We start from the raw sequence: 23629 nt of genomic DNA on the forward strand, positions 1-23629 counted from the left end.
GCTGGTAGCTGCTGAGCCGCTCGTGGAATTTCAAGATTAGAATGAATTTGTGCTGAGTTGGACGTGGAGGGCGGGCAGCTCACCCGCAGACTTGCTTTCGTTGTGTGCCTTCGTCTAAATTCTTCAGAACAAAAGTGACCGTGCGCTGTTGCGGTCAACTGTCGCTGTCGAGCCGCTATGTGACGTGAAGAAAGCGTAAAATCCGAAGTCGCTCTAGTTCGTCGAGTATCGATCACGAAGTGCATGATTTGCCACAGCACAGCACAGCGCAGATATTCATTCAGCTCATCGCTGTGCTCTGCCGTTTCCCTTCAAAACCATCATTTTCCTGACCATTTCCTCATTCTTTTTTTGGCCGATGATTATTTCCGAAGCACCTTTTCCACACCATATCGAGGTCGTCTCATGGCTGCTTGAACTCAGACGGTCCGACTGAAGAGAGCAACAGGCTTTGCGTGAGCGCGTACACGGATACATGAGAGCATAGAGCACGGTTCTGGGCGGAAGTGTGTGCGCGCGTGTGTCACTTGATGCTGTACGTTGGGCGATGCTGTCCATCCATCCTAACTCATATGTGTCTTGCCCATCATGCTCCTCTGCCTCTACAAATGCAATCTACTGTTGGTCTTGGTCAGGCGCACGCAAAGTCCCTCTCGAGTCGTCGTTGGACACCACCGACGCCGCCTTGGAGTGCGGACGCGACTGCGCCGAGAACTGCTCCCACATGTTGACCAGGTTCGATGCGGGTCCATCAGGCGCATCGTGGGTTCCACCTAGATGGGAAGGGTGAGTGGAGGGCGGCGCCGAGTTGGTACTGGACGTGCGACCACCATCGATCCTCTTTGCTGTTCGTTCGCGGAACTTGGCGCTCGAGTCTGGTGGCAGATCGGCGGAGCGACGCGAGTCACCTGGCTGCCCAGGAGTAGCACCAATACTAGCAGCAGCAAAGTGCTGGGCGAGGTTGTCGGTCGACATGGCGCGCGACGGCGCGGCCGAGTTCGAACTTACGAGCGATCTCGCACGCGAGCGTGTGCCCGTCACGGTACGATGGTCTCCTCCGCCTGCCCCGCTTCCAAACCGGAAGCGACTCGGAGACGGTGCTCTGGACCGTGAGATGGTCTGATACTCACGCCCCGGTGTCCGTCCAAACGCTTGGTGGTGCGGATGCGGATGGGTAAACATAGCCTCGGCTTCGTGCTGGCTAATGTGGTACCCGCTCGCCCCCGCTGCTCCTCCCGCGGAAGTTGAACGCGCTTCCAGCTCGGCCGACGACGTCCCCCCAGGGATCGCTTTGTGCAACAGAGCCGACGAGAGCTTGACACCCTTAGCGATGGCCCACGAGACGAGGAAGCCCACCAACCTGCGCTCGATCGAGTAAACGAGCGATGCAAAGGGGATCACGCCCTCGATGGTCTCCCTCAGCCCCCACGTGTCCTCGTGTCGGACAATGAGACCGGCATCGTTGAACTCAAGCCGACTCATGACGCGCAGCTGGATGCTGCACAGCGACTTGAGCACCGCCCTCGGATGGAAGAGCGACCAAAGCAGCGTGCGGAACGTCTGTCGACCCAGACCTTCGCTCGTCCAGTGCGGCGTCAATGCATCGGCAGGGATGGGCGGACGCGTGTCGAGCTGCTGCTGCACTGTTTCGGCATCGACATAATGGTGCGTGTTGCTGCCGTTGGTCAAGCTGCTCAAGAATGCGTTCGAGGTGGGTGTGGCGGATGTGGAGGCGCTGGCGTCAAAGTCTTCACCGTTGACGCTGGGCGGGGTGTTGGTTGGGAATGCGCTTGTGCCCGAGAGCGGACGAATGCCGCTAGCGCCTGCAGAAGGAGTAAGTCCGGGTGTGTGAGGTCTCGAGCCACCCCAGATGCTCGAGATGCTGAACGGCGTCGTGGGGCTGTGCGGATGGCTGGCGACGCGTGAATAGGCGCTGTTGGCACCATAGTCCATAAACGGATGCGGCGTCATGGGGTAGGCGGATGCCGACATGGGATATGATGCTCTAGGAGTTCGGTTGACGTCGCTCGCGTTGGGATCCGGAGTGGGTTTGGACGCCGAGGAGCCAAAAATGGAAGGAAAGAGGGTGACGGTGATGGTGTGGTCGATGATACCTGCTCGTGTGCCGTCGAACTCAAAGTCGGAGCAGATGACATCGCGCAGCTCGGACTGCACGTCCATGCCGGGAAGCGCGAACGCCATCATGAACTGGTTGGCGATCTGCGTCCTGCCATGCGCCGAGAGCAGAGGCGACTCAAAGACAGCGCCACGCTCGTAGTAGCGAGCGACCATCTGCTTGACCTCTTCCGGTTTGCGTTTGCACGAGTAAAAAGTGCTGTGCAGGCCTAGGATGACGTCGGTGAGTGTGCTGGGACTGGGCGGGCCGGCGCTGTAGCCGGCATCCATGGCGAGACCCTGCATGGCGGGATGGCGGGCGAGGCTGAGATGGCTGGGTCCTGCGTGGTGTGCCGAGCCAAAGGCAGACTGGAGCGAAGAGCCGTCGCCGTTGGGATGCGCAGAGCCACCGATGTTGAGGTTCATGGGATGCGCCGAGTAGGCCGAGCCTGAACTGCTCTGTGCCCGACCGTGGCCGCGGATCGAGACGCTGCTAGGCGTCTTTGGTGCAGCCGAGGAAGGGCCTCCACCGGGGAAGTAGGATTCAGAGTGTGTGCCGGGCTGTCGAGGATGGTGATGCCAACCAGCGGGCGCTGTGGAGGGTTTGTCTGCAGAAGCCTGGAACGAGTTCTGACGACGATGCAGCGAGGCAGGCGGTGGTGGTGCAGCGGCATCTTCTTTAGCAGATGAAGTGGGATTGCGTGGGAGGTCGATCCTCAAGTCGGCTGCAAAGTCGCCATTCTGGGATTGCTGGCCGGGGAAGGGGACGGAAGCCGACATGACGAAAGACAGAGGGAGAGGAGTGGTTGCCTGTTGATGGTATATGCGGTGATATCCTGTGCTGATGCGTGATATCTAAGCGGTCCGAGTGTTCTGTATCTGTTGCAGGAGCAGCTTTGCAGGTGAAATGGTCTCTAAATGTCAGATTTGGATGACTAGCACGAGAGCATGGGAACGATGGTCGATCGAGGATGGGAGGCTGCTTGTGATGCGATGGTGTATTGTTGGTACAGTCAGACAAGAGGAGGTGGCTAGGGCAAGGAGGACATGTGGTGGCGTGCGGTGATGATGGTTGACAGGCCAATGGAAACGAGATGCATTTGAAATGGGCGGCAGGGCCGGGGTGACGGGAGTGTGTTTGGTTTGATGGTGTTCAACGGTGGCTCATACTGCTGCTTGCAGTTGCGGTATGCTGCTGCTGCTGCTGCTGCTGCTGCTGTCTCTGTCATCTGACGAGCTCAAATTTCCCATTTCCCAGCTGCGCGTGACGCATACAATGCACATTTCACGCGAGACTCTGTTGGTAGCCCGCTCTATGCTCTGCTACTGCTTTGGCTTGATTGCGTCGTGCAACTGAAAGGAAATCGGAGACACGGATGGATGCGTCGACCCCCATTCGAAATTACGCAGAACGCTTCGCCGACTCCTGTGAGCCGCAAAAGGATCGTCATCATCGATGTTCCAGACTCTGTCTTTCTCTCTGTCGACGGTCGACGTCAGGATGATCTCGAGCCTGTCCCCCGCATTTTCACAATCAGCAGCTCTTTCTGCGCAGCCCCCCACTGTCCAGAAAGACGTGTCACAGTCCACCATGCGCATGGCAAAAATTACTCACAATCCTGAACAACACGATTGACTTTGGGGCAGGGACCGAATCGTCTAACGCCTCGAGCACACGGTCTAAGATCGACAGACGTTCTGCTTGATGGTTATGGCGATCCGGAGAGTCGATTTGAACTCTGCATGTACGACGATTGTTAGGTGCGAGCGGGAGAAGAGAGAGCTGCGTCGATCGATCGCCTCGCCTTGCTTTGCCCTCGTGTTGTGGTCCGCGCCGGCTTATCAATCTCGCTTTCACAACACAAGTTCCCCATGCAAACCGGCGATCTGCGGCCCTTTTTTTGTCAAGTCGACCTCTCTCCACCGTCATTCGTGATGCCGCATGCCTTTCTGCTCATACAACGCCGTGCAACTCCCGCACCAAAGTGTCCCTATGGCTGGAAAAGAAGGTCCAGTTGTAGTGATCGAGAGAGGCAACGGTTGCACATCTTCGTAGGATTCGCAAAGGGCGAACAACCGTAAAAGTGCGGGGTTGACTGTTTTCTCGTGAAACCTTTGTTGCTTTCTGTGGTGTTAGGCCGACTTGAGGTGTCAGCGAAACAAATCATAACAAGATCAAGCTCCTTTTGCGCAGGTTTGTTAGACCGACAAACCCTCTCCTGGCTAACCGTCAAACAATCGACGGGAGCTGTCAAGCAGCGCCGCGCGTACTAACTATGTGCCCCCTTTGTTCTCTGTCCGTCCCAGTCCCCCTTTGATGGCTCTTCCCTCTCTGCCGTTACCTCGGCTTGCAACTAGCTCATTTCGTCGGGGATCCGTCTTCGGGCATGATCCAATCTCAGTCGAGCGGCACGGCGCTAAATCTTCTTCAAGCTGCGACTCGCCGCCGTGTGATTTTTTGTTTTCATGCTTCTGCGTAATTGACATGTCTCGTTCTACAGTCGGGAAATTTTTTCCTTGGCTGTCGTCCCCGCAGCGGGGCTTGGCTCTCGCTTGCTTGCTTCATACTTGGACGCACGAACTCTCTGGAGCAGCCAGTTTAGCAGCTGAGTGCTTCCAACTTCTAACCATGTGTGCTGCGCCGCACTGTGTTTTTGATACGCATCTCTGTGTAGGCCTGACGTTCTTGACAGGCCAAGAATAGTAGATATTCGAGTCTCTCAAAATTGCCTAGAACGGACATCTGCGGCTCCGGGCGACTTCGAACTCATGTGCACAGCTTTGAGCTTTGCCTTCTTTCTGGCTGAACTGAGTTTGTGTGCTGACCGCAAGGTCGCCGTTGCCTCCCTTCTGGCCGAGGTGTGGATGCTTCAAGCAACACTGCGTGTACTGTCGAGCTTGTTTTTTCTCTGTGAGCGGCGACTAAGCGCACACGGCTTTTGCGTGCTGTTTGCTGACACGGCTCCGCTCAGCTTCGAACTTCAGCCGCTCGCTGTTCGCCACTTCCCTTCCTTCCGTCCCTCCAACCATTCCGTTTACGATCACGTCCTCTTCCAGATATCTCGTGTTGATCTCGTAGTTGTCGACTGGGTCTGGTCACCCTCTTTCTTTTCTTCCCTTTCTACTTCACACACGACCGTTGATCGGTTCGCTCCTTTTACACCGCACGAGACTAGCTAAGCTTGACTGCTTCGCTTGGGAAAGCTCTTGGACAAGAACAGGCCTTCTTTGTTCCTCTTTCCACTTTGCACACATCGTCGATCGATTGCGCAGGGCTCTCTTTTTTACATTACCCCTTTTCAACACACTCCTTCCAGCAACACCTTCTTTTGGAATATACACCGGGTGCAGGACACCGACTTTTTTTCTCCTTGATTCGGCGGCTACACATCTCTCTCTACTCTTCACACAGCAACGATGAAGCTTCTACCACTTGGCGTTCTGGTTCTTGCCAGTCTCTTCACCTCGTCGGCTGCAGCGTTGGACGAATTCGGACAACCAAATCTTTCTGCTCAACTTGGGCGGACGTGGAACGAACATTCGGCGGCGGGCCCTTCATATTCCAGCCAACAGCGGGAGTCGAGGCCAAGGTTGAGCTTCGTAGCCGATCGACCGGCTGCTGCTTTTTCCTCGTCCACATCTTCAGGACGACTTTCGATTCAGCGCCGCTCACTATGGCAGATGCTGTTCGACAATGACAACGGAGCAAGTAAGCAGAAGCGGAGGGCAGTCCCTTCTGCACGCTATCTCTCGCGTCAAAAAAGTCGAGTCGGCTCTTCCTCAAGAAACTCGAAGCGCGCCAAAGGCTCGTGCAAAGCGCCCGCAACCGCCTCAGCTTCTGCGTCCGCCTCATCAGCATCAGCGTCAGCGTCAGCTTCAAACTCCGCTGCAACCTCGACATCTTCATCCAGCGCAGCACCCGCCTCCCCCACCAACGACGCGTCCGAATCGCGCACATCGACCAACATGACCATGGCTGGATACTGGCCGGACTGGGTCGCTTCCGCGCTTCCTGCCAGCTCGATCGACTTTACCAAGTTTGACATCCTCAACTATGCGTTTGCGCTGCCCACTGCCGACTTTTCGCTCTCGATCCCCACCGACCCCTCAGGCAACACGCTGAGAGGCTTTGTCAAGGCGTGCAAGGCGGGCAATACTAAGGCAATGCTGTCGCTGGGCGGTTGGGGTGGGTCGACGTACTTCTCACCTGCAGTACGCACCGCTTCATCACGCGCGACATTTATCGGCAACATCGTGCAGACATACTACAAGTACAGTCTGGACGGCATCGACATCGATTGGGAGTATCCCGGTCAGACGGGCGCTGGTAATCAGCTGGATCCCTCGGATACGGCGAACTTCCAGACGTTCCTGCAGGAGCTGCGCGCCGCGCTGCCGCAGGGCGCGCTGATCACGGCCGCGGTTGGGTTCACGCCGTGGGTCGCGAGCAACGGTCAGCCCGTCAGCAGCGTCGCCCGAGCCGCAAGTGTGCTGGACTACATCATGGTCATGAACTACGATGTGTGGGGGTCCTCGTCCAATCCGGGTCCGAATGCGCCGCTGGCAAACCTGTGCGGCAACTCGACGCAGCCAGACGCGAATGCGGCCAGCGGTGTCAAGGCGTGGTCCTCTGCTGGCATGCCGCGTGACAAGATCCTCCTCGGCATCCCTGCGTACGGATACATCAACCCCTCCACCAAGCAATCCCTGCGCACCCGCGACGAAAAGAGAGCTGTCAAACTCACCAGCTCCGACGGTAGCTCCTCCTCCGGCCAAATCAACTTCTCGTCGCTCATCTCCCAGGGCGCCCTCAAACTCGGCGCCGACGGCCTCTACGACGGCACCAACGGCTTCACCAAGTATTGGGACGACTGCTCGGATACGCCCTACTTGAGCGATGGCCAGCGCGTGATCACGTACGACGATACCAGCTCCATCTTTGACAAGGGCGCTTTTGCTAGCGCCTCGGGCATCGGAGGTATCAGCATGTGGAGCCTGGACGGCGATACCAAGAGCTGGGCCCTGACTAACAGCGCGATTGCCGGGATGAGCTCGACTGGTGTCGTATCATCGTGATGTGGATTACAGCGGCTTGCCCCCTTCCCCTTTTCCCCTTTCCCCATTCACTCTTCGGTATTCCCCCACCCCTATCCCCAACTCCCCCTCTACCCCCCCCCCCCTCTTCACTCTCACTCTCGCTCGTAGATGTCTAGTTGTACAGCTCGTGAGGATTCTGAGACAATGTTGACTGCCATTTTGGGAAAAGTTGTCTTGAGGCGTGGGATTGATGAACTCGCTTCATGTGTGTTTGTGAGGCGCAATGTGGGTGAAGAGGTGCGTTTTTACTGTCAATGTGGCTTTTGTCGTCATGTGTACCTCTTCATTTGTGCTGTTCGTCCGTTAGAACACGCGGTCCTGCTCTCCTTCAGGACAGCAACCTCTGCGGCTGCGGCTGTGGGTTGTACTTAGGCACATCTTGCATCGACCGAAGCGGGAAATTAGCGACCCGAGCGACGGGCTTGCCCACTGGCGGAGGTTGTCTCATATTGAGCGAGTGGTAGTCTGGACCGTTCGACATGAAGTGGACGGAAGTTGCACGATTTCCTGAACCACTTTTGGGAGATTCACGCGACATCTTGGGGGTGCCCCGAAGTGGGTCTTGAAGTTTTCTCGCAGGACGCCAAAGAAGGACCCTCTACTTAGCCAACGATGAGTGACCGGGATAATGTCACCGCTGTCAGGCAGTAGGCGTATATATTGACCCACCCCCTCTTTCGACCTTGTCCGTAAACTGTGCTGCCTCTTCAACCTTCCTCTCCCTCAATCGTGCTCTTCAATGGTCAACCTAAGCATCCTCCCCGCAGAAGCCTCTGCCACATGTCTCTGCGTCGGCTCGTTCCTGCGGTCGCTCCCCGAACCTCTCCGTTCGCGGCTTCACGTTCAACCTTCGCCCACACCTTCGACAGACGCACTGATGTGGCTGCCGAACATCGCGCAGGGCGACACGTCTGGCCGGCTCCGCGAGATCCTGCTTGCAGCACCGCGGATCCGGTTCGTGCAGCTGCCCATGACGGGGGTGGAGCATTTCATGCCGCTGATGCGGGAGATGCAGGGAAGGCGGATCGTGTGGTGTAGTGCGAAGGGGTGTTATTCGGCGCTCGTCGCCGAGCATGCGCTCGCGCTGTGCTTGGGTATGCTGAAAGGCCTGCACGGGCGTTCGGTGGAAAACGAGTCGCTGTTCCGCAAGAAGGTTCTCATCGTCGGCAGAGGCTCTATTGCGACACAGCTCTCTGCTCTGCTCTCACCTTTCGACTGCGCACTCTCGTACACCGACAGCTCCTCCTCCTCCGCCCAGCTCCATTCCGCTGCCTCACAAGCCCAGGTCATCTTCATCACCTGCCCACTCACCCCTTCCACGGCAAACCTGTTCAACACCACCCTCCTCGCCGCACTCGACCCGCACGCGCTCCTCATCAACATCGCACGCGGCCACATCATCAACACCACCGCCCTCCTCCACTCGCTCGCCGCAAACCCCGCACAGCGCGCTGCGCTCGACGTGGTACACTACTCCTCCGCTCACGAAAAGCAGCAGCTGGAAATGCTCGAGAGACAGGGGAGGGTGCTCATCACGCATCATGCGGCGATTCCGTCCAAGCTGATTCCCGAGGTGCTGGGGGAGCGGCTGTGCTGGAATCTGCGCGTGTTGGTGGATGTGGAGGAGGGGAAGGTAGACGTGCAAGACGAGGAGGCGTGGAAGGGTCGCGTGGATGTGGGAAAGGGGTATTAAACCAGCTCGTTGCGGGTGGAAGGACTCTGGTGATATGGTCTCACTCAAAGTGAGACATGAAGACTCTCAGAACACCACAATTCCGAGCACGTTTGAGAAACAATTCTTACAATCTGCAAATGCTACAGGGTGCCTGATCAAGATATCTTCTCTGTTCCAGGTCCGCTTCCTGACCACCAAACTACAATTCCTCCACCTCGTCTCTCTCGCTCCTTCCACGGCGATCAACTGCGACGCCTAGCGACCAGACCAACCGTCTTGATTCTCGGTCCTCGGAACGGCGAGAACGCTCCCTGCTGACCTCTATGTCGGCCATCAAAACCATCGTTCTGCAGCAGCTGCGGAACCCCGTGATCTGACGCTCTCGAAGGTGCCGCGATGGAACAGTGCGGCAGAATCCATCGATAGCCGACAGGAATGTGGATACCCAACGCTTGCAAGTCCATGAGGATGCGTACGAGGAACGGATCGGGTGCAATGGATGTCCATCGACCGCGCGAGTTCCAGTTGACCCGAGCGACAATTGCATTGAGAAGCTGGTTGGTTGAGAGCGCATCCGAATTGCCAAGTCGCTCGAGTCGTGCCGAGCTGCTTTCCAACCCAGCAATACACTTGTCGTTGTCCCCGACCTTTCCATCCTGAGCTTGCACCTTCGCGGAAGCTACAGCTGCTGCTTTGTCGAGAGCCTTGTTGTAGCCGCGGCGAAGCTGGGACAGCGCCTCGGAGCGCGAAGTGTGTGTCCTGCTGCGTTGCATCATTCCCGGCCGGTGACCAAACACATCGAGAACTGCATCGTAAAAGCGCGAGTCGGGCTGCGATATGGCCGTGCTCGATTGATCTTGCGCATCTGAGACCACTTCACCTTTTGCACGTCTTGCCACTGCTGCCTTGCTAGTACTCGGCTGAATCCACTGCTCCGACTGCCGGCGACGCGAGCCCGCCAGCCTCTGTGACAGCTGCCAGTGATGTACGAGGAAAAGGTATTCGCGTTTTGCCAACAGCTGGGCTGCTTTATAACGAAGACCCTCGCCAAACTCGCTGGAACGACTGTACACCTGTCCAACCGGGTTTAATCTGCCTGCAAACGCACGACCGCGGAGCGAGGCGACAATGTTCCAGCCGCGAGCATATTGTCGATGCGTGCTCAGTCTCGACGTACTTGGCGATAGAATGCGTGAGGCGCCGAGCGACAATCGCTGCCTATGGATTCTCTGAGGACGCTTCGCCTTGGGCGCCCTAGCAGCCTCGCTAGCCAGCACCGACATGAGGATGGTAGCAGCCTGGACCGGAATCTTCCACGGTGTCGGGGCGACATCGATGGTGGGTGACTGCAAGGCGCTCTGCAGACTGGTGCGCTTGATGAGACGCCAGATGCGGAGGGCCAGACCGGTTTTGCCAGCTTTGGCCGCGAGATTAAGCGTTGCCGTCAACACATGCGGGTTGAGGATGGCGTGCCGGGATGCCTGGTTCGCTTTTGGCCTGAGGGGCGCACTTGCGTTTCGGTGCGTGAAGGATGGTGCGTCAGCGAGCGGGTCGGTGCCGCGAGACGGTGCGTAGCGCTGCTTGTTGAGAGCCGGATAGATGCGCATGACGAGTTCCTTGACGCCGATGTGGCCGGGCTCATGTCGATAGCGACGTAAGAACATGCCAGATGCGGTGACGTATTGCAGTAGCGAGACGAGGCGATAGGAGTCGGCCTGCACAACGGCAGTATCGATCTGCTGGATCATGGGTCGGATGGGTCGTAGCCCACCTTCGGCCGATGGAGCGTCCGAGGCTGACGCCGCTTTGGATGATGGTGCCCCTGAAGCGGTGATCTGAGGGGTTGAGTGTGTAGCACTGTGGACTTCCTGCTTGGTCATGGATTCCGGGACGATGGCGTGCATCGACTGCTCTGGACGCCTTGTGATCAGCACAGCTCTTGCTAACGCTTCGTAGCGCTGGGTGGTGGCCTGTCGCAAGATGGTGTTGAAAGTGACGGCGTCTGGCTCGAGTGGTGGCTGACGTTGCTCGGTCATATGCTGGAAGACTTCTTTGCACATGGAGGGCGACTTGAGGACGGACAAAGCGTAGTGAATAAGCTGGTTGTAGACGGCTGCTCCAAGGGCCGGCCGAATCACGGGATCGCCATCGATGAGAAGATTGCCAGCTGACCGCGTCTGACCGTCAGGGAGCGATTGCATGTACTCGCACAAGTAGTATCGGATTATCTGAGCCGCCTGCTGCAATTTGCGTCTCTGTGCTGCATCCACGTCTGACAACGTGGATGTAGAAGCAGCAGCGTCGCCAAGCAGCATGGTGGCTTCGAAGCGGCAACACGCGGAAAGAATCCAAGCAATCTCTGGAGCGCTCGGTGTGAACGGCAAAGGCAAGCGTCCACCCCGGACCAGGCGGATGAGTTCGACCAAGGAGTCGGCGTACTCGGCGCGCTTGGCTCGTATGGCCTGTTGTTCGCGATCCGACAGCTGAGACAAGAGGTCGGGACGAACGCGAGAGAGGAGCTCTTCGAGTTCCTGCAGAGCGCGCGTGACCTCACGAAGAGCTTGCGAGCTTGGTTTTCCGGTGCCGGCGACCAGCGCAGCTTGACGTCGAAGCAAGACATGCGGGCGCTTAACTTGCCTGTGGGCACTCCACCAAGCTCGTACTTCGGCAGCAAACGTCTGAACAGCCAACCGTGGCTCGCCGGAAGCGATCATGGCACGAATGAGCGCCGTCTGTGAAGCGGTAGATCTGGCCATATGGCTTATGTGCATGGCCGAGACGAGCGAGGTGGCAGCATCAAAGTGGTGCTGTGATTCGAACCGTCGAATAGGCCGAGGACTGAAAGAGCATGGTGCCAAAGTGAGCTGAGAGATAACCTGTTGCGCTGCGAGTAATAGCCTTGCTGATGCAGTCGATATTGTTGTTGAGGATGCAAGCACGGATGATGTGGACCCGGACAGGCTGGTGAGGTTATCCACAGCTGCGTTGGACTTCGACGAAGGCGATGATTCCAGGTCGGAGACGGATCGAGGATTCCAGCCGAGCTGAACCAAGAGGTGGCGGAGGACGCTGGCAGCTTCGACTGGCTGGGCTGTAGCTGCTAGGTAGAGTGCACAATCGGTGGCGGTCTCGCAAGCAATAGCACGAGCTGTTCTGGCGTGCAGTCGTGAGTTGATCCGGCATGCCTGCAGCACAAGGCGACGACACTCCTTGACAACGGCATCGGGGTTCGTTCTCTGGTCGTGTTGCAGCAACTGGCGGAGAGATTGGCTTTTGCGGCGCAAGGAGAGCAGATTGGGCGCCGTGGCACTGACGAGTTGCTTTACTCGTCTTGACGGTGAAACAAGTCGCTGAGCGGGCGGGCTTGGTAGCACTTCTGGCTCAAGATGACTGTCTACATCCTGTTGCAAGAGAGCGTGTGAGGGCGGATGATCGATGAGATGATGAGGTGGATCGTACTGATGCCGCAAGAAGGAAAAGTCTGGCTCAAGCTCGAAGTCAGGGTGAAGGTGGTGGTGATGATGATGCTCGTGGTGGTCGTCGCGATTGTTGGCGGTGGCGGCGGCAGTGGCAGCAGCAGCAGCACTGACTGAGCTCGTAGGTGTGAGAGACGACTTTGCTCGTATTGATGTGGTGTGGGTGAGCTCGAGGCAGGATGGAGGGTAAAGGAAAGGGAGGTGACTAGAGGCGAAAGGTTTGGCGAGGGCCCGACACTTGGAGGAGGATGCTATTGGTTGGAATGGCGATGGTGTCTGTGTTGGTATTGTTGAGACTGAAGATGTTCGCCGCAAAGGTCTGGGTATTGGTGGAGGCGGTGTGGCTGGCGAGCATGATGGCGCGGATGCGGTCGCAGGTAGCGGAAGTCTGGATGGACCAGCGATATTGTGTTGCGCTAGATGTGAAGGCCCAGCGCCACCGCCGCTTCGACGGCACGCATCTTTTGCGCTGGAGAGGAGACCCTTGTGACGCATGGGGGTATCATCTGCCGAGGACCGAGAGCCGTCGCCACGCTCCAAGTCCCGGTCAGAATGACGATGCGAGGGCTAGAGGAGGAGAGAGAGTCGCTACCTTGTCCAAACCATAGGAGTCGTTGTGCGGCAATGCGGACCTGATCCAGTACAGGGAACCGCAGTGAGGGTCTTCAGGATAGGGTTAAGATTCTGCTGTTCATTCGGGGAGGCCAGCTTCGTCGAGATGCGTGGTGATCGTTCGAGTCGAATTCGTGTTCGTTCTTCGGAGCTGCCTTGAGATGCCAAAAGACCGTGACGATAGAGAAACAGTCGTTGAGATCTGGTGCTTTGGGACGCGAAGGGATGCAATGTGGTATGACAGACTTGTTAAAAGGTCGATCGGAAATGGTTCAACAGCGCTTTCTCTGCCTTTCGTGTATTTAAAAGCGAGGGAGAAAAAAGTCGGAGCAGCCGACAACGAGCCAACGACCTTTCTTCTCAAAAGGCACACTCTCGACCCGATTCCAACCTCGTCGGGCGACCGAGCCTCGCTTGTTTTTTTGACCCTGTCTGTCCTAAGCCAAAAAAATTGGCCGAATTCCGCTTTCTCAAGTATACTTCTGTTGTTAGATAGAAGACCAATATCGTGGTGGGGATCGAGATTTGATGCAAGTGAGATATACACACTTTATTATGCTATTGGATATCGGGGGGTTTAGCTCAGTTGGTAGAGCGTTCGCTTAGCATTTTCAAATTGTCTAATCTGCGAAAGGTCGCGTGTTCGACTCATGCAGTCTCCACAGTTCCTTTTTTTATTGTCCTTCCATTTTGCTGTAAAACAGAGCAGCGTTCGTTGAATAGGAGAGCTGGGCGACTGAGTGGAGAAGCGGCTTCTTAAGCTCCAATCGTCGCTGCCCAAAACTTTGCCTGGAAATTTCCTGTTTCTTTTTGCTTGCCACAAGGGTCCTCCTCGCTCAATTTTTTCATTTGCCTCTTTCGCCTTTTCTTTTTCTTTTTTTTTCTGGTTACTCTGCTTGTATACTCCACTCGTGCAGCTCAACCCTGAAGAAAAATTTCCTGAGCCGACCAAAATTTCTTCTTCTCTTCACTGCGCACCCGACCGGCAGCAGAAGAAAGAAAGCTTTTGGACACATCCGTCTCCGTTTCTTCCTTCCTTCCTATCCATCAACCCTTCCCTTCGTGTTCCTTCCCTCACCCCCTGGCACACGTCACAACAAACATACTCACAATGGGAAAGAAAGAGAGCAAGTCCGTCAAGGCAGCTGCTGCTGCCGCTGCTCCCCCCGCCGAGGTCAAGCCCAAGAACAAGAAGAGCAAGTCTACCGCTGCTGCCAAGGTCGAGGAGACCAAGGCCAACGGTGTCAACAAGAAGGACAAGAAGAGCAAGAAGCAGCCCACACCTGAGGCCGAGTCTAGCTCTGACGACTCGAGCGACGACGAGGAGGAGTCTGACTCTTCTTCCGACTCGTCTTCGGACTCGGACTCGGACTCTGACTCTGACTCGTCGGACTCTTCCGACGACGACGAGGAGGAGGAGAAGAAGGAGGCCGCTCCCAAGACCAACGGCAAGCCCGCTGCCGCCGCGGCTGCCGAGGCCAGCTCGTCGTCGGACTCTTCCGACTCGGATTCTTCGTCTGACTCGTCCTCGGACTCGGACTCGTCCGATGATGACGACGAGGAGGACAAGCCTGCTGCCGCTGACTCGAAGAAGCGCAAGGCTGACGAGGAGGCGCCTGCCGCCAAGAAGGTCAAGACTGAGACGGCTACCGATGCTGCCACCGCCCCCGCTGCTGCTCCCGAGCTCGCAGAGGGCGAGACCAACCAGATCTGGGTGGGCCAGCTCTCATGGAACGTCGACAACGACTGGCTCAAGTCCGAGATGGAGGTGTTCGGTGAAGTGACGAGCGCACGTGTTCAGCTCGACCGCACCTCGGGCAAGAGCCGTGGTTTCGGTTACGTCGACTTTGCCACCGCTGCTGCTGCCAAGAAGGCCTTCGAGGAGGGTCAGGGCAAGGAGGTCGACGGTCGTGCTATCCGCATCGACCTGTCCACTCCCAAGGGTGATGTCACCGAGAACCGCGCCAAGAAGTTCAACGACCAGCGATCCGCCCCTTCGTCGACGCTCTTCATCGGCAACCTCTCGTTCGACATTAGCGAGGACGACGTCTGGAACGCCTTCTCGGAGCACGGCGAGGTGTCCGGTGTTCGTCTGCCCAAGGACCCCGACTCGGGACGTCCCAAGGGCTTCGGCTACGTCGAGTTCGCCACTCAGGAGAGCGCACAGGCCGCCATCGACGCCATGACCGGTCAGGAGCTCGCTGGCCGTCCTCTGCGTCTCGACTTCTCCACACCAAGGGACCGTGATGGCGGTTCCGGTGGCCGTGGTGGCGGACGTGGTGGTGGATTCGGTGGCGGACGCGGTGGCGGTGGACGCGGCGGTGGATTCGGCGGTGGACGTGGCGGTGGACGCGGTGGTGGACGTGGTGGTGGACGCGGTGGCTCGGATGGGTCGTTCCGCGGCATGCCTCGCGGCGGCGGATGGGGTGCACGAGGTGGCAGCGCACGAACTGGTGGTGCTGCCGACTTCTCGGGCAAGAAGATGACCTTCGACGACTAGATTTAGTTCTCGTGTAGGATACCATTAACTCTTCCCGTTCGCATACTCGTTTCCTCTTCCTTGCATGGACGAAACACCCCAAAAGCGCCTATCCTCTTCTCTATCTAATCGAGGAATCCTCTGTCTCTCTCTCTTTCGGTATTGTCCGGACTGCTTCAGATGTTCATCTTCACTCTCGTTGTCTTCGAGGTCCAACGTGTCTTTTGTAAATTCTTCGCCTTGCATTCGCGATTGCTGACGATGGCCTTCTGATGCATTTTGTTTTCCCGGTTGCCCTCCATCCTAGCGCAATGGAGGGGTCGTGTTACGCTTGTTGTGCTGTGCAATATCCAACCATGCTCTTCTCGTTCCACACCCTTGTTCTGTGTCTGTATTGCAATCGTTCGTGGTGTAGAGAGGCGCGCTCGCTGCTGTAGATGCTGCTGCCGCGTCGCTGTTGGAAGCAAAATGTTCGGATTTAGAAGGAGACGAGAAGAGTGAGGCGTAACATGTATAACTAGGCGTCAAATTTAGAGTTTCTTTCTGCGGCAGTGACGTCGCTTTGGACTTCGCTGCGCTTCCGGCTCAGAGAGTACTCGAATTGAGGCGATCTCCGATTGCGGCTGCTTACCGTAGCCTTGCTGTTGCATTGCCGTTCCTATTATTGGCGGCGGGGCTGAGCGTGACAGCTCGACATTCGCACGGTCCTGACGTGCTTGCTGCCGCTGCTCTTCTTTCTTGCCTCGTTCACACGACATCCTTATCCACCCCTCCTTGAGCATCAAAGATCGCGAGGCTTTCTTTGCTGCTGCATGACGCTGCTACCTAGACTTTCCACTCAAGCTGCTCGATCCACCCATCGTCAAATAGGCCGTTACCACTCGACTTCACGTCTATTCTCCAGCTTCATACGTGAATCACCCTCACGCACACTTCGTCACCCACTCCTACCCCCTCCTGCAATCACCTGCCGCCTCAACGCAAACATGTCGATCGCCCAGCAAGCGGGGAGCTTCCCCTCGTTCACCACGGTCAACTTTTACGCCGGAAGCAAGCTCAACCGTCTCTCGTGGCTACGCACCTCGACCGAGTTTCTCAACTCGACCATCGCCTCTCGGGAAACGCGCTTTGTGGTCCTGAACAACAACAACCCGCTGTGTCATGGCGACCAGGCGGCGGAAGAGCAACGCGGGCTCTTGGCGACGCTTTCGTGGGATGAGGTCAAGCCGTACATTCTCGACAACGTGAAAGCCTCTGGTGGAGTCGAGACGGATAGTGAGAACGTCCTTGTATTTGGGCCGCAGGCATATGCGCTGCAAAACGGCAGCGGTGAGGAGAAGGACTTTACTCGCGCCACTGATGGCGTGGGACCGAACAGGCTGGCCCTCGTGTTTCTCGGCATCGACGAGTCCAAGCTGAGCAATACCTCGCTTCCGGGGGAGATGGCCAAAGACACTAGCAAAGAGTCGGACGCCGCCAACGACAAGGCACCACCGGCAGGTGTCCCTTACTTTGCGCTCTCGCTGAGCTACCGACCGCCCTTCCTCTCTTCCGACGAAGCGGCACCCATGCAACCCCTGCTCTCCAAACTGGAAGCCGAAGACGACAAATACGACTTTGTCGACCTGCGTGCCTCCTCCACAGCCTCGCGATGGCCCGTTGAAGACGCCGCCATTGTAGCACAGGCCAAGAGTCTGCTCGACTGGAACGAACGCCATCAGTACTGCCCGGGCTGCTCCCGACAGCAGTACTCGCTCTGGGCAGGCTACAAACGCGGCTGCAGCTCCTCGCTCAGCAACGCCCGGCCGGGCACTGAATTTTCTCGTGCTTTCCTCCCTACTTCCGCCACGACGTTCGCAGAAGACGGCAAGGGTGTCTGCCCGTCCACCAAGGTGCTGTCCAACTTCCACTACCCGCGCACCGACCCGGTGATCATCATGGCCATCATCTCGCCCGATGGCGAGAAGGTGCTGTTGGGAAGGCAGAAGAAGTGGCCGGCTGGGTTCTATTCGTGTCTGGCAGGGTTCTGCGAGCCGGGCGAGTCGTTCGAGGAAGCCGTGCAACGCGAGGTGTTGGAGGAGTCGGGCATCCGTGTGGACCAGGTTATCTACCACTCGAGCCAGCCCTGGCCGTACCCGACGAACCTCATGGCCGGGTTCTACGGCATCGCCAAGTCCGACGACGAGAAGGATATCAGGCTGGACCTGGACAATGAGCTGGAACACGCGCGCTTCTACACGAGGCAGGAGATCCTGGGTGTGCTCGGTGGGGACGCTCAGTTCACCAGGGCTGAATTGGAGAAGATCGATCAACAGCATGCGGATGACAACGAGGAGAGCAAGAAGAAGAACGAGGTGGGCATCAGGCTGCCGCCCAAGACGACAATCGCAAGGGTGCTGGTGGAAGCTTGGGCTAGAGGCCAGGCCGTGCTACCGAATCACATGGACGCGTTTCAGAAGACTCGCATGTAGAGATACAAAGCTCGCCATCTCTGCTCTTCAGACCCGCTTGATCTTTGTGGTCGACACCGTCAATGCTAGACCAACTAATGCAAGGCAAGGCACTAGACAGCATTTGAAAACCAATCGCGTCTCTCACTCTGTCTCTGTTTGCCGGTTTGGTCCTTCTCAGAGACGCTCGTAAACCGAAGTACACACACACAAACCGCAGACCACTTGCAGCACGTTGCGATCACGATTCTGAAATGCAAACAAAGCGAGAAAAAAAAACCCCCCACCCTAACTTATCTTGCAGCAGCTTCAACAAAAGCAAACGGAAGCCTAAACGACTCCCCAAAAGTCTTCGAGAGCGCAGCAAAACTTGCCGCACGCAACAGAAGCACTCAACGAGTACTCGGAAATCGAGATCTTCTCATCCACGACACCATCTGCAAAGTTATCCTTTCCATGAGCCATGGCGCCGACGAACACGGCAATGCTATGGTTCTCGGGAATACTCGGCAGGTAGTTACTGAGTCTCTGAACGGGCGAGTCGAACGAGAGGGTGATCTTGTGCGTGTTGCTGGGGAAATGGTCTGTGACCGGATTCTTGATCACCCTCAACAGCTTCTCGGAGCCACCCATGGAGCGGATGCTGAGCTTGTGCAGCAGCTGTACCATCAGGCCCGAGAATCTCTTGAACGTTCGCGGGATGCGCACGTGCGGATTGACCTCGATCAGCACACCCTTGGCGGTGTGGATGTAGACCTGAAGCAAGCCGGCCTTGTTGAGCGGCGAGTCGAGCAGCGTGAGCAGGCACTGGTGGGTGATATCGGGACGTGCTTCTGCGATGTCGCGGCCCATCTTAGCGAGCACACGCTGATGGTCGTCGCAGTTGAGAAGTGCGTACTTGTCACCACCGTCCTTGTTGTTGCGTCCGCCTCCTCCAGAAGGGCCGCGGCTGGCAGAACCGGTGGAGACCTTGTAGGTTTCGAGACATGCTTGTTCGAGAACGACGATGAGGCGAGGGGTGTTTTCTTTTTCTGTTGCGGTTTTGGGGACCTTGGGCACTTGCGGGACGAGCGACGAGTCAACACGAGAGCGCTTGGCGGTGTTGGCTTTAGCAGCAGCTGCTGCGGACGAGGCGGAAGAAGAGGTAGCACCGTTCAAGTTGCTGCCAGAAGCACCAGCGGCAGAAGACGACGATCCAGGCATGGCAGTGACGGGTTTGGGTGGAAGCGCGTGTCGCATCGCAGGTGCCGGCGCGGCCTTTGTAGAAGAGGAAGAAGAGTTCGAGTTGGAGTTCGAGTTGGACGATGCGATGGATGCAGCGTCGCTGTTGCTTTGGTTGTGGAGTCGACTCTGCATCGAGTAGCTCGCCTCGCCTCCTGCGGTGGAGCGTGAGGATGGAGAGGTGGCGCGCGGTGAGAGCGGAAGTGGCGCAATGGGTCGATAGGTGGTGGCGGGAGCGGAGCGAGTTGTCATTCGGTCATCCTCCGAATCCGAGCCAGCAGATGAAGCCGCCGACATTGTGAATGTCTGTATGATTATGCAGCAAGAAACGTCAAAGCGGTCCACCTGGGAAATACGTACGCAGGGTTGTCGGATGCTCTAGGTCCCTTTCCCGAAGTCACTGGAACTGTGTTGGTCGATTCAAGTCTTGTCGAGGCTTTGTGAAGGTGGAGTGTGAAGATGAGAAGGAATCATTCAAACCTTGTTCTTCAGATAGCCATCAAAGCCGGCCGCTCCGTATCGCATCCCAAAAAAAACCGCTTCTTACGACCCTGAACGTCCAAATTTTCTTGTGCTTGCTTGCTGTACAACGCAGAAGTGAAAGAGAAGAAGAAATTAGTTCCTACATGAAAAAACATTGGTTGCAGATGTGCAAAAAAAACAGGAGTCAGCCGAGCTGGCCGCGGCCAAGTGCCTTTTTCTTTCGGTGCTGTGCTCGTGTGAGGCGCGAGAAGGCTATATCGGCCGACATGAGATTTTCTAGAACGTGTTAATTCTTCTTGGATGGCTCCCCAAGACGCGAACACAACCAACACTCGGCCGCTAATCACTAGTTTGCAGGCAAAAAAGTCGCGTCACGAAAAGCTGGCGAGGGCCAAAAGTCATTTAACACCACGGACAGATGCCGCTCTTCTGCTGTTGAAGCTCAGATTATTGAGCGCAGAGTCCAACCGACTCGTTGCGACAAGCGGCATCGACCGAGTGAGGAAAGAGAGAGGGATTGCAAGCGCACTCTGTCTGTCGCTCTCTGTCGGCCAAGAATCCAACACTTTGCACTTTGCGCTGTGCTTCCACTTCCGAAAAGGGTCTCGGCTTGCCCACCATCACTGTCACCTCCTCCTCGTCATTACCGCCACCGCCGTCTCTGCCGCTAGCAGCACTCGCCCTTTCACACCGAGCAAAACGCACACAGTGGTCTCAGTCGCCGCAGCGTTCAACGTCGCCCATTCCCAAAGTGCTTCTTGTCTATTGGCTCGCGTCACTCGGACAGACAAGCGCGACTTGCGTAGATCTGACTGCTTCCTGACCGCGCCTCACCATCATGAGCGGTGACAAGACCATCTTCAAGGTAAGCACTGAATAACCGTCTGCGTCCCTGAAGGCAGCAGTGCGTCCCTCTCTTGCAGCCACAACTGACGAACCTCCTTCCTTGCTCATCACAGGCCACCTACTCGGGCGTGCCCGTCTACGAGTGCATCATCAACAATGTTGCCGTGATGAGGAGACGATCCGACAGCTGGCTCAACGCAACCCAGATCCTCAAGGTCGTCGGTCTCGACAAACCCCAACGTACGCGTGTTCTCGAGCGAGAGATTCAAAAGGGCATCCACGAAAAGGTACAGGGTGGCTACGGAAAGTATCAAGGTACATGGATTCCCCTCGACATTGCCATTGAGCTCGCAGAGCGCTACAACATCCAGGGCCTCCTCCAACCCATCACCTCGTACGTCCCCTCAGCAGCAGACTCGCCTCCTCCTGCTCCCAAGCACACCATCTCCACCTCGAACCGCACCAAGAAGGTCCTCCCGGCAGATGCAGGCGCTCTCGGCCGCTCTCGACGCGCCACGAGCATTGAGACTGAGTCCGAGGTCATTGGTGCAACCCAGAACAATGCCTCTGAAGGCAGCATGAGTCCTTCGCCCAGCGACATCAGCAGCTCTTCCCGCACTCCCAGCCCTTTACCCGCCGACCGCGCCAATGCTCCCTACGCCAACAACCAGGCTGCAGCCGGCTTCAACGGCAGGGAAGCCACCAATCAGGTCAAATACGCCGATATCATTCTCGACTACTTTGTTACCGAAAACACCACCGTCCCTTCGCTCCTCATCAACCCGCCGCCCGACTTCAACCCGGACATGAGCATTGACGACGACGAACACACGGCCCTCCACTGGGCCTGTGCCATGGGTCGCATTCGCGTCGTCAAGCTCCTCCTCTCCGCTGGTGCCGATATCTTTCGCGTCAACACCAACCAACAGACCGCCCTCATGCGCGCCACCATGTTCTCCAACAACTACGACCTCCGCAAATTCCCCGAATTGTTTGAGCTTCTACACAGGTCCATCCTCAACATTGACAGGAACGATCGCACCGTGTTCCATCATGTCGTCGATCTTGCCTTGAGCAGGGGCAAGCCACATGCTGCGCGATACTACATGGAGACCATGATCAACCGTCTCGCCGACTATGGAGATCAGCTGGCCGACATCCTCAATTTCCAAGACGACGAAGGCGAGACACCGCTCACCATGGCCGCACGCGCTCGTTCCAAGAGGCTCGTAAGGCTGTTGCTCGAGCACGGCGCCGACCCCAAGATCCGCAACAAGGAGGGCAAGAACGCCGAAGACTACATCATCGAGGATGAGCGTTTCCGATCCTCGCCCTCGCGCACTGGCCCTGCTGGCATCGAGCTCGGCGCAGACGGTTTGCCCGTGCTCCCTACCTCTTCGCTGCACACGTCTGAAGCAGGTCAACGCACCGCTGGCCGTGCTGTCACGTTGATGAGCAACCTGCTCCACAGCTTGGCCGACAGCTACGACAGCGAGATCCACACTGCCGAGAAGAAGCTCACCCAGGCTCACGCCCTGCTCAAGCAGATCCAAACCGAGATTGAAGACAGTGCCAAGATCGCCGAGGGCTTGCACCACGAGGCCAAGGGCGTCGAGGACGAGCGCAAACGTGTTGACTCGCTACAGCTTGCGCTCAAACACGGCATCAACAAGCGCGCTCGCGACGACCTTGAGCGTCGTTGGGCCGAGGGCAAGGAAGCGGTCAAGCGCGCCCGCCTGCAAGCTGGGCTTGAGCCTGGTGCTCTTTCTGCCAGCAATGCTGCTAACGCTCCTGCTGCCGCTGAAGGCGAAGCGGACAAGGATGACGGAAAAAAGCTCATCGAGGGTCTACCCGCGGGCACCGACGTCAAATCGGCCATCGCTGAGCTCAAGAAGCAACTGAACGAGGTGCAGGGCAACAAGACCGAGTTGGTGGACAAGTTTGTCACCCGGGCAAGGGAGCAGGGTACGGGAAGGACCATGGCTGCGTACAGGAGGCTCATCGCCGCAGGATGTGGCGGCATCGCACCGGACGAAGTGGATGCCGTGGTTGGGGTGCTGTGCGAGCTGCTGCAGGAAGGGCATGCGGGTGCGGGGGCTGGTACGGGCAGTGAGGGTGCCAACGGAGACGAGCGCGCTAGGGATGTGGCCATGATGCTGAAGGGTGCAGGTGCTGCTGCGCTTGCTGCTAACACTGGGTCGGCGTGAGTGTTCCTCTTCGAATCCTACCCAGGGCCTGCTTTCCTGCTAGCCTGCACGATCTGGCCGCTTTCGTGTTTGTCGGATACCTGTGTACTGTACTCTTGTTTTCTTTTCTTTGCCTGTCAAATCAAAACTGTTTGTTTATCTCAAACGCTTGACTGTGATGACCTGGTTACAGCATGGGATCGTGGCACATCTGAGCCGCATGGTAGGAGGATGTGCTTGATGGCAGCACGTGATGCGCTTGAATTATCAAAATTGTTAGACTTTCAACCTTTCGTTCCGAGCTCCGCGAGGATTTTTTGGACGCAAAACCGATTCTTCTCGATATCATCTCACCATCACTCTCTTCTTCTTCTGTCTCTCTCTACGTAGACAACGCACACCAAACGCCAAAGATGTTCCGTCGAACACTTGCCCTCTTCTCAGAGGCGGCACGCTCCTCGTCGGTGGGCGCATCTTCCTCCGCCGACATCTTGACGTCGCATCTGTCGAAAGCGCACCTGCCACCGGCGCTGGCAAGAAGCGCCAAACCACACAAGAACCTGTACCAGCTGCTATCGTCTCTGCCTAATGACGGCGTGGGGACTCGAGTGAGGCAGCGCCGATGGGCGGCTAAGGGGTTGGACGTGACGCACGATGTTGACCTCAAGGCTCACTTGACCGAGTTGCATCAGAAGGGTGGGAAGGTCGAAAAGGAGGAGGGACATGTTTGCTACTGGGAGATTACCAAGGTTAGATTGAAGGATGGCGGGAACCACGGAAAGGCGTGGGGTCGATTTGTTTGGAGAGGTAAGTGTCGGACTCGCGGCCAAGGTAGAGGCTTAGATTCATGCAGAAAGACTGACCTAGAACGTCCTGTATTCTGTTGACGACAGGCAAACCCATCACACAAGCCGAATCGGGAGAGCGCATCCCTGGCGCCCTCAAGTACTGCTGGGACTCGGCGCACTAGACCTGCATCCTGCGCGCTG

At 57.1% G+C, this 23629-nt stretch overlaps 9 protein-coding genes across 9 annotated transcripts; 6 read left to right on the forward strand and 3 right to left on the reverse strand.

Moving 5' to 3' along the window:
* Nucleotides 1-615: 615 nt before the first annotated feature.
* On the reverse strand, nucleotides 616-2895 carry EX895_003672 (uncharacterized protein; the record flags this gene model as incomplete). The annotated part of the gene is made up of 1 exon (XM_029884270.1): nucleotides 616-2895. One exon carries the CDS (start codon nucleotides 2893-2895, stop codon nucleotides 616-618), a length of 2280 nt encoding a protein of 759 aa, XP_029738980.1.
* Nucleotides 2896-5532: 2637 nt separating this feature from the next.
* On the forward strand, nucleotides 5533-7191 carry EX895_003673 (uncharacterized protein; the record flags this gene model as incomplete). The annotated part of the gene is made up of 1 exon (XM_029884271.1): nucleotides 5533-7191. The coding sequence occupies one exon, from the start codon at nucleotides 5533-5535 to the stop codon at nucleotides 7189-7191; it is 1659 nt and encodes a 552-aa protein (XP_029738981.1).
* Nucleotides 7192-7951: 760 nt separating this feature from the next.
* Nucleotides 7952-8905, forward strand: EX895_003674 (uncharacterized protein; the record flags this gene model as incomplete). The annotated part of the gene is made up of 1 exon (XM_029884272.1): nucleotides 7952-8905. The coding sequence occupies one exon, from the start codon at nucleotides 7952-7954 to the stop codon at nucleotides 8903-8905; it is 954 nt and encodes a 317-aa protein (XP_029738982.1).
* Nucleotides 8906-9129: 224 nt separating this feature from the next.
* Nucleotides 9130-11643, reverse strand: EX895_003675 (uncharacterized protein; the record flags this gene model as incomplete). Its single annotated transcript, XM_029884273.1, has 1 exon — nucleotides 9130-11643. The coding sequence occupies one exon, from the start codon at nucleotides 11641-11643 to the stop codon at nucleotides 9130-9132; it is 2514 nt and encodes an 837-aa protein (XP_029738983.1).
* A 2443-nt stretch (nucleotides 11644-14086) lies between these two features.
* EX895_003676 (uncharacterized protein) lies at nucleotides 14087-15475 on the forward strand (the record flags this gene model as incomplete). Its single annotated transcript, XM_029884274.1, has 1 exon — nucleotides 14087-15475. The coding sequence occupies one exon, from the start codon at nucleotides 14087-14089 to the stop codon at nucleotides 15473-15475; it is 1389 nt and encodes a 462-aa protein (XP_029738984.1).
* Nucleotides 15476-16440: 965 nt separating this feature from the next.
* On the forward strand, nucleotides 16441-17925 carry EX895_003677 (uncharacterized protein; the record flags this gene model as incomplete). The annotated part of the gene is made up of 1 exon (XM_029884275.1): nucleotides 16441-17925. One exon carries the CDS (start codon nucleotides 16441-16443, stop codon nucleotides 17923-17925), a length of 1485 nt encoding a protein of 494 aa, XP_029738985.1.
* A 309-nt stretch (nucleotides 17926-18234) lies between these two features.
* Nucleotides 18235-19422, reverse strand: EX895_003678 (uncharacterized protein; the record flags this gene model as incomplete). Its single annotated transcript, XM_029884276.1, has 1 exon — nucleotides 18235-19422. The coding sequence occupies one exon, from the start codon at nucleotides 19420-19422 to the stop codon at nucleotides 18235-18237; it is 1188 nt and encodes a 395-aa protein (XP_029738986.1).
* Nucleotides 19423-20446: 1024 nt separating this feature from the next.
* On the forward strand, nucleotides 20447-22661 carry EX895_003679 (uncharacterized protein; the record flags this gene model as incomplete). The annotated part of the gene is made up of 2 exons (XM_029884277.1): nucleotides 20447-20473; nucleotides 20568-22661. 2 exons carry the CDS (start codon nucleotides 20447-20449, stop codon nucleotides 22659-22661), a joined length of 2121 nt encoding a protein of 706 aa, XP_029738987.1.
* A 392-nt stretch (nucleotides 22662-23053) lies between these two features.
* EX895_003680 (uncharacterized protein) lies at nucleotides 23054-23610 on the forward strand (the record flags this gene model as incomplete). The annotated part of the gene is made up of 2 exons (XM_029884278.1): nucleotides 23054-23447; nucleotides 23534-23610. The coding sequence occupies 2 exons, from the start codon at nucleotides 23054-23056 to the stop codon at nucleotides 23608-23610; spliced, it is 471 nt and encodes a 156-aa protein (XP_029738988.1).
* Nucleotides 23611-23629: the final 19 nt, after the last annotated feature.

This window comes from Sporisorium graminicola, chromosome SGRAM_22, assembly GCF_005498985.1.
Source record: "Sporisorium graminicola strain CBS 10092 chromosome SGRAM_22, whole genome shotgun sequence".
Lineage (NCBI taxonomy): Eukaryota > Fungi > Basidiomycota > Ustilaginomycetes > Ustilaginales > Ustilaginaceae > Sporisorium > Sporisorium graminicola.